This window comes from Macrosteles quadrilineatus, unplaced genomic scaffold (genome assembly GCF_028750875.1).
Source record: "Macrosteles quadrilineatus isolate MER2022 unplaced genomic scaffold, UCM_ALF_1.0 Scaffold_2__2_contigs__length_208266976, whole genome shotgun sequence".
NCBI classification, from domain to species: domain Eukaryota; kingdom Metazoa; phylum Arthropoda; class Insecta; order Hemiptera; family Cicadellidae; genus Macrosteles; species Macrosteles quadrilineatus.
In genome coordinates, this window is record NW_026542595.1 from 108,247,258 (window position 1) to 108,256,848 (window position 9,591).

Below are 9,591 nucleotides of genomic sequence, written 5' to 3' on the forward strand. Positions count from 1 at the left end.
CGTTAAACACATTCTGAAAGACAGTGCAGCGTGCACCAACCAGTTTTGCTTTGCTCAAGTGCGCTAAGCAGCAGATGATGGATCGGGCAGTCGTGGCCTCGAGTAGAGATACCGGGGACAAAGACTCTGACAGCGGAATGTACGGGAAACAATGTGGACGGCTCGATCAATTATGTAAAGCCAAGGACTGGTTGTCGCGACTAATCCTGGTGTCGGGCGGCGTTAGACGCGTGGTTGAGGAGCCTGGGAGTACACGTCGCTGGAACTGTAACAATACTCTAGGAGTCTACTGGTGTATTGTAGAGGTGAGGAGCCTGGGAGAGTACACGTCGTTGGAACTGTAACAATACTCTAGGAGTCTACTGGTGTATTGTAGAGGTGAGGTGCCTGGGAGATTACATGTCGCTGGAACTATAACAATACTCTAGGAGTCTACTGATGTATTGTAGAGGTGAGGAGCCTGGGAGTACACGTCGTTGAAACTGTAACAATACTCTAGGAGTCTACTGGTGTATTGTAGAGGTGAGGAGCCTGGGAGAGTACACGTAGTTGGAACTGTAACAATACTCTAGGAGTCTACTGGTGTATTGTAGAGGTGAGGTGCCTGGGAGATTACATGTCGCTGGAACTATAACAATACTCTAGGAGTCTACTGATGTATTGTAGAGGTGAGGAGCCTGGGAGAGTACACGTCGCTGGAACTGTAACAATACTCTAGGAGTCTACTGATGTATTGTAGAGGTGAGGAGCCTGGGAGAGTACACGTCGCTGGAACTGTAACAATACTCTAGGAGTCTACTGATGTATTGTAGAGGTGAGGTGCCTGGGAGAGTACACGTCGCTGGAACTGTAACAATACTCTAGGAGTCTACTGATGTATTGTAGAGGTGAGGGGCCTGGGAGAGTACACGTCGTTGGAACTGTAACAATACTCTAGGAGTCTACTGATGTATTGTAGAGGTGAGGTGCCTGGGAGAGTACACGTCGCTGGAACTGTAACAATACTCTAGGAGTCTACTGATGTATTGTAGAGGTGAGGGGCCTGGGAGAGTACACGTCGCTAGAACTGTAACAATGCTCTAGGAGTCTACTGATGTATTGTAGAGATGAGGGGCCTGGGAGAGTACACTTCGCTGGAACTGTAACAATACTCTATGAGTCTACTGGTGTATTGTAGAGGTGAGGGGCCTGGGAGAGTATACGTCGCTGGAACTGTAACAATACTCTAGGAGTATACTGATGTATTGTAGAGGTGAGGGGCCTGGGAGAGTACACGTCGCTGGAACTGTAACAATACTCTAGGAGTCTACTGATGTATTGTAGAGGTGAGGGGCTTGGGAGAGTACACGTCGCTGGAACTGTAACAATACTCTAGGAGTCTACTGATGTATTGTAGAGGGATGTGAGGTGCTAGACGTGTGACTGAGGGGTCTGGGAGAGTACACGTCGCTGGAACTGTAACAATACTCTAGGAGTCTACTGATGTATTGTAGAGGTGAGGGGCTTGGGAGAGTACACGTCGCTGGAACTGTAACAATACTCTAGGAGTCTACTGATGTATTGTAGAGGGATGTGAGGTGCTAGACGTGTGACTGAGGGGTCTGGGAGAGTACACGTCGCTGGAACTGTAACAATACTCTAGGAGTCTACTGATGTATTGTAGAGGAGAGGTGCTGGACGTGTGACTGAGGGGTCTGGGAGAGTACACGTCGCTGGAACTGTAACAATACTCTAGGAGTCTACTGATGTATTGTAGAGGTGAGGGGCTTGGGAGAGTACACGTCGCTGGAAGTGTAACAATACTCTAGGAGTCTACTGATGTATTGTAGAGGGATGTGAGGTGCTAGACGTGTGACTGAGGGGTCTGGGAGAGTACACGTCGCTGGAACTGTAACAATACTCTAGGAGTCTACTGATGTATTGTAGAGGAGAGGTGCTGGACGTGTGACTGAGGGGTCTGGGAGAGTACACGTCGCTGGAACTGTAACAATACTCTAGGAGTATACTGATGTATTGTAGAGGTGAGGTGCCTGGGAAAAAAAATTCGCTGGAACTGTAACAATACTCTAGGAGTCTACTGATGTATTGTAGAGGTGAGGGGCCTGGGAGAGTACACGTCGCTGGAACTGTAACAATACTCTATGAGTCTACTGGTGTATTGTAGAGGTGAGGGGCCTGGGAGAGTACACGTCGCTGGAACTGTAACAATACTCTAGGAGTATACTGATGTATTGTAGAGGTGAGGGGCCTGGGAGAGTACACGTCGTTGGAACTGTAACAATACTCTAGGAGTCTACTGATGTATTGTAGAGGTGAGGAGCCTGGGAGAGTACACGTCGTTGGAACTGTAACAATACTCTAGGAGTCTTTTTTTTTTTTTTTTTTTTTTTTTTTTTTTTTAAAGAGGTTGGCGGCCTCTTTTAACCTTGCATTTGCCCGTCCACATAGACTAAGCGCCCGTGCGTGGATCGTTAACAGCAAAGCAAGGAGTGAGCCGGTACAGTACAAAGGTGAACTGTACTGATAAAATGTTATCGGCAGTGACCAGGATCCGAACCTACGACATCGCTGCCTTGGGCCCGAAGTCCGCGACGCTACCGACTGAGCCACCGACTCACTAAAAAAATGGACACTGTCTACTGATGTATTGTAGAGGTGAGGTGCCTGGGAGAGTACACGTCGCTGGAACTGTAACAATACTCTAGGAGTCTACTGATGTATTGTAGAGGTGAGGAGCCTGGGAGAGTACACGTCGCTGGAACTGTAACAATACTCTAGGAGTCTACTGATGTATTGTAGAGGTGAGGTGCCTGGGAGAGTACACGTCGCTGGAACTGTAACAATACTCTAGGAGTCTACTGATGTATTGTAGAGGTGAGGGGCTTGGGAGAGTACACGTCGTTGGAACTGTAACAATACTCTAGGAGGCTACTGATGTATTGTAGAGGTGAGGTGCCTGGGAGAGTACACGTCGCTGGAACTGTAACAATACTCTAGGAGTCTACTGATGTATTGTAGAGGTGAGGGGCCTGGGAGAGTACACGTCGCTAGAACTGTAACAATGCTCTAGGAGTCTACTGATGTATTGTAGAGGTGAGGGGCCTGGGAGAGTACACTTCGCTGGAACTGTAACAATACTCTATGAGTCTACTGGTGTATTGTAGAGGTGAGGGGCCTGGGAGAGTACACGTCGCTGGAACTGTAACAATACTCTAGGAGTATACTGATGTATTGTAGAGGTGAGGGGCCTGGGAGAGTACACGTCGCTGGAACTGTAACAATACTCTAGGAGTCTACTGATGTATTGTAGAGGTGAGGGGCTTGGGAGAGTACACGTCGCTGGAACTGTAACAATACTCTAGGAGTCTACTGATGTATTGTAGAGGGATGTGAGGTGCTAGACGTGTGACTGAGGGGTCTGGGAGAGTACACGTCGCTGGAACTGTAACAATACTCTAGGAGTCTACTGATGTATTGTAGAGGAGAGGTGCTGGACGTGTGACTGAGGGGTCTGGGAGAGTACACGTCGCTGGAACTGTGACAATACTCTAGGAGTCTACTGATGTATTGTAGAGGTGAGGGGCTTGGGAGAGTACACGTCGCTGGAACTGTAACAATACTCTAGGAGTCTACTGATGTATTGTAGAGGGATGTGAGGTGCTAGACGTGTGACTGAGGGGTCTGGGAGAGTACACGTCGCTGGGACTGTAACAATACTCTAGGAGTCTACTGATGTATTGTAGAGGAGAGGTGCTGGACGTGTGACTGAGGGGTCTGGGAGAGTACACGTCGCTGGAACTATAACAATACTCTAGGAGTATACTGATGTATTGTAGAGGTGAGGAGCCTGGGAGAGTAAACGTCGCTGGAACTGTAACAATACTCTAGGAGTCTACTGATGTATTGTAGAGGAGAGGTGCTATACGTGTGGCTGAGCGGCCTGGGAGAGTATACGTCACTGGAACTGTAACAATACTCTAGGAGTCTACTGATGTATTGTAGAGGAGAGGTGCTATACGTGTGGCTGAGGGGTCTGGGAGAGTACACGTCGCTGGAACTGTAACAATACTCTAGGAGTCTACTGATGTATTGTAGAGGGATGTGAGGTGCTAGACGTGTGACTGAGGGGTCTGCGAGAGTACACGTCGCTGGAACTGTAACAATACTCTAGGAGTCTACTGATGTATTGTAGAGGAGAGGTGCTGGACGTGTGACTGAGGGGTCTGGGAGAGTACACGTCGCTGGAACTGTAACAATACTCTAGGAGTATACTGATGTATTGTAGAGGTGAGGAGCCTGGGAGAGTAAACGTCGCTGGAACTGTAACAATACTCTAGGAGTCTACTGATGTATTGTAGAGGAGAGGTGCTATACGTGTGGCTGAGCGGCCTGGGAGAGTATACGTCACTGGAACTGTAACAATACTCTAGGAGTCTACTGATGTATTGTAGAGGAGAGGGGCTATACGTGTGGCTGAGGGGTCTGGGAGAGTACACGTCGCTGGAACTGTAACAATACTCTAGGAGTCTACTGATGTATTGTAGAGGAGAGGTGCTATACGTGTGGCTGGGGGGTCTGGGAGAGTTTTTTTTTTTTTTTTTTTTTAGGGTGAGGAGGGAAATGCTTTTACGCACACAGGTAGCCAGCCTGTAGTGTGAGACTCCTGAGTTTATCACAGACTACTCACTAAAAAACCCCCTCTACTCTGTTGGACACAGACCTGGAATTGTTTGTCACATTACTTCAAGTCAGGCCAACATGTGACCTAAGCCCACAGGGCTCGCACCGTTTCTGGCATTATTTATTTTTTGACCTACACCGCATCCCGGTCGAGGTCAAGCTTCTTGGCGCGGAGAACACCCTGGATGTAAAGTGACACACAGGTCCAATTGTCCTCACCCTCCATCATCATCGATATGACCGTGTCCACCGACAGCAGTCCTACGAACTGTTGAGCCTCTAGGCGGGGCCTTTCCCAATGCTGGCAGTGGAAGAAAGTGTGTTCCACGTCATCGGGAATGCCTGGGCAGTATATGCAATCGGGTGACACGGCTTTGCCCATCCTGAACAAGTACGACCGGAAAAAGCCGTGACCCGTCAGAAATTGGGTGAGGTAGAAGTTCACCTCTCCGCACCGCCGATTAACCCAAGGTTGGACCTTTTGTATCAGTCGCCTGGTCCAGAGCCCCCTTGTCTCCTGTTCCCACCTCTCCTGCCACAGCTGGAAGGTCCGGGTGCGTTCCTCAATTCTTGCCTGGTCCTCCCCACGGCGCTGATAAATTGCCTTCCTCTCCGCCGCCAAAAGTTTGACGGGGATGACTCCAGCAACCACCAGGACGGCGGGTTCGGACACTTTTCGATAGGCAGATGCTACCCTTAGTGCTGCCTGACGCTGCACTCGGGCGAGCCGCATTCTATATACCTCCTTATTGAGAGCGTCTGCCCAGACTTCCGCACCGTACAGGAGCACGGACTGGACCGCAGACATCAACAGCCTTCTGCGGCTGGACCGTGGACCTCCGACATTGGCCATTAACCGACTAAGGGAAGAAACCATTTTAGCGGCCTTGTCCGCCGTACGGGTGATCTGGTCTCGCCAGCTGAGCTTGCTGTCCACCATGACCCCAAGGTACTTTGCGGCACGAGTGGTTTGGACTTCAACGTTCCCCACCATCAAAGGCACGATGGTGTCAATCCTCTTTTTAGTCAGAATCACAATCTCAGTTTTGCTCAGAGCGAGCGAGAGACCATGTTCTGCCATCCATGCGTTAATGGTTCGCATGACTCGATTTAGTTTCAGCTGGGCAAGCTCAATGCTACGTGCAGCTATTAAAGCCGCAACGTCATCTGCATACCCAACTAGGACAGTTTCCTCAGGCATCTCGGATCTCAAGAGGCTGTCGTAGGCGACGTTCCAGAGGTCCGGGCCCAGTATGGATCCTTGAGCAGCACCAGAAGTTACATCCATCGTCCTGGAGCCTTCTGTAGTGTCGTAAATGATGAGGCGGTACCGGAGGTAGTCCTCCATCATGCGCATGAGGTATGCCGGGACGTGGAAAGTGTTCTCCAGTGCGTCGAGCATATCGCACCACCTCGCGGAATTAAATGCGTTTCGTACATCAAGTGTTACAAGCAGCACAACCCGACGAGAATAGTTGTTAAACTCCTCAGCTCTCATTACGGCTCGCTTTACCTCCTCAATAGCGTCAACCGTTGACCGTCCCTTCCTGAAGCCGTACTGACGAGGGGATAGATTCCCTGCAGCCACCACGGCTGAATTCAGTCGGGAACGGATCAACTTTTCCAAGACTTTCCCAGCAGTGTCCAACATACAGAGAGGTCTGTAAGAGGAGGGTAGGTCTGGGTTTCCTTTTCCCTTCCCCACGAGCACAAGCCTAGCTGTTTTCCAGCAGAAGGGAAACTTCCCCTCGGCCAGACAGGCATTGTACGTGCTCAGAAGGATTTGTGGGTTTATTGAAAAGACTTTCTTCAGGGCCTCACCAGGTACCCTATCCGGTCCAGGAGCCTTGTTGTTCTTCAGGGACAGAACGGCCGCTTCCAACTCCTCGAGACTGAAAAGCGGTACGTCGTCCACCCTTCCGAACTCCCGCAATGGGCGCAGTGTGTGAGTCGGGAAAAGGGACTTTACGATCCTCTCCATAGAGGCCCCGTCCATAACGGAAGGTGGAGAGCGGGTGCCAAGCTTCTTGGTTACTATCTTGTAACCAAGGCCCCACGGATCGGAATCGACATCGTCCCTTAATTTCTCCCAGCAACTGCGTTTGCTCCGGTTAATGGCCCGGCGAAGAGACTTCCTAGCCACCTTGTAAGCGTCAGACTTAAGACGTCTATCTTCAGGTTCTCTGGCCCTGGTAGCAAGACGTCTGGCTCCCAATGCTGCCCGTCGTAGTTCTGCGATCTCGGTTGTCCACCAGTACACAGGTCGCTTATCGCACCGGGATCTCCTGCGAGGCATTGACTCTTCGCAGGCCGAGACTATCAGCCTCATCAATGATGTAACTGATGTCTCTGCGTGAGCCACGCCAGATGCAGCAGGTACCACTGGCTCTCCCCGTAGTATGACTTCGGTGAATTTGGTCACGTCCAGCTTTTTGGTGTTCCACCGAACGGGCACCTGCCGAGACACGGTAGCTTGTCTCTGATGACTATCCATGACATCAAAAATGATGTACTGGTGGTCACTGGCCGTATAATCCTCTAGGACTCTCCAGGCTCGTATCCTCGGCAAGAGGGACTCAGATGCAAGCGTGATGTCTGGGATCGTTCCCCTCATTCCGGGACGCTGGAAAGTTGGCGTGTTGCCCTCGTTTATGACAACAAGTCCAGCCCTGGCAGCAAAGTCCAGGATGTACTTCCCCCGGGAATTAGTGAGAGTCATTCCCCACTCGACAGCCCTAGCATTGAAATCCCCCGCCACGACAACGTGCCCGGCGGTATCGCGCACGCTCTCTTCCAGGCGGTCTATCTTTCCACGAAAGTCACGGATAGCCTCGTTGGGGGTGAGGTATACACTAAAGTAAGTGACATCCCCGCACCGGACCCAAACGAATCCTCGGCCCTTCGCGTGACTCCTTACCTGCACTTTAGCTGTATTACGAACCCAGAACGCAGCAGTACCAAGTGTATCGGGAAACCAAAGAGATGGGTCCCTGTCCCGGTACTGGTACTGTTCGCTGACCAAGAGCGCGTCAACACCGTGTTCGAGGGCAAGCTGACTGAGAAGCGCGTCAGCCGTCCTGGATCGATCTACATTGCACTGGAGGATCCTTATCTTCGTGGTTGGACTTTCGCTTGTTGTAGTGCGCCTTTAAATGCACTGCACTGCCCAGACCCAGCTATATGTTTAGCGTTTTTATCATTGAGGCCTTTCTCCTTACAGAGGAAACAGGACTCAACTTTACAGTCCCTACGAGTGTGACCCACCTCCCCGCATCGAAGGCAGTTCTTGCCTCGGTCGGGCCCTTCGCAGTTTCGGGAGGAATGGCCGAAATCAAGGCATTTAAAACACCTCGTTACTTCCACCCTCCGTCTCAACCTGCAATTAACCCATCCAACCCTCAAATGCTGGAGTGCCAAAACCTTACTGGCGTTTGCGTCTGCCATTTCGGCGACCGCCATCCGCTGTTGACTCCGGTTTGGTTTCGTGAGCCACACCCTCAGACTAGCCGTTTGTCCGGCAAGCTCGGGGACAGCTTTTTTTAGGGCATCAATGACGTCATCCTCCGTTGACACACAATCCATATCCCGAACCTCGACGGACGTCTTGGGTTCGAGAGCACGAACGGTGCCCTGACCTTCCACAGCTGCCTTTAGTTCGGCAGCAAAGGCGGCTTTATCTTTAGACTTACCCAGTTCGAGGAGGACGTCCCCGTCCCGGGTTTGTCTAATCGACCGTACAACCGTATCGGTTTGCTCTGGCTTAGCCTTGGCCTTGATAACACCCAAGACTTCGGCGAATGATCTTCCCTCCAAAGGCTTGACCAAAATTGCCTCAGTCCTGGGCTTTTTGGGCAGCGACTTTTTAGCGAGTGCCGAGCCAGGCACAGCTTGGGCCACGCCGGTCGACTGCGCCCTCACTGCCACATATGTCTTGGAGCCGACTTCCGCGTGCCTCAATTTCCTCTTCTCCTTTTTTGTAAGGCGCTTTTCCCACACAGTCCCAGATGGTGTTTCTACGACTGACCCCTTTCGGGAGCTACCCTCAATGGGTGTCGCAGGTTGCTGTGGCTGTTGAGGTTTCGCTGGAGCGGCAACTACGTCAGAGAAGGACCTAGAAGTCTGGGTCGCCTTGACCTTAACTTTAGGCTTTGCTGTCTGAACAACCTCTTCTCTTTTTGGAGGGCTTTCTGATGTAGGCCTCCTGCGTTTCTTGTAAGGTCGCGCATTGTCGTCAGGTAGGGACACCACTTTCTCGGCGATCCTTTCCATGGCCGCCTTGCTCACCAGCCGGCAGGCGAAGACAAAACCAAGGTCGTCCTCGAGCTTAGCCATACCATTTTTAACCACTTGGTTAACTCCTCTCTGCGTCTTAAAGGTTTCAAGCATTGCCTTTATGGTCTGCTCCATGTTTCGAAGCCGGTTTTCAATGTCATTTTCTGCGTCGAGATATTGCTGACGCAGAAGTACCATTCCCGACACTTCCAAATCTAACGCTGTTGTTAGGGATTCCTCCGGCATCCCTTCACCAGACTTAGAGGGTGGTCCACCGTTTCCTTCTCCACTTGTCAAGGGAGATCCCAAAGTCAAGTCTTTTGTACACCTGAAAGATGCAGGTGAGGGGCCTGGGAGAGTACACGTCGCTGGAACTGTAACAATACTCTAGGAGTCTACTGATGTATTGTAGAGGATAGGTTGCTATACGTGTGGCTGAGGGGTCTGGGAGAGTACACGTCGCTGGAACTGTAACAATACTCTAGGAGTCTACTGATGTATTGTAGAGGAGAGGTGCTATACGTGTGGCTGAGGGGCCTGGGAGAGTACACGTCACTGGAACTGTAACAATACTCTAGGAGTCTACTGATGTATTGTAGAGGAGAGGTGCTATACGTGTGGCTGAGGGGCCTGGGAGAG

General features: G+C 50.9%; 1 protein-coding gene across 1 annotated transcript; it reads right to left on the minus strand.

Annotated features, from left to right (window-relative positions):
* Positions 1-424: 424 nt before the first annotated feature.
* Positions 425-9,087, minus strand: LOC128984757 (uncharacterized). The gene is made up of 8 exons (XM_054404119.1): positions 8,886-9,087; positions 4,083-4,320; positions 3,634-3,798; positions 3,371-3,535; positions 1,817-1,981; positions 1,554-1,718; positions 1,203-1,285; positions 425-531 (listed from the first exon to the last, which is right to left on the minus strand). Exons 1-8 carry the CDS (start codon positions 9,085-9,087, stop codon positions 425-427), a joined length of 1,290 nt encoding a protein of 429 aa, XP_054260094.1.
* Positions 9,088-9,591: the final 504 nt, after the last annotated feature.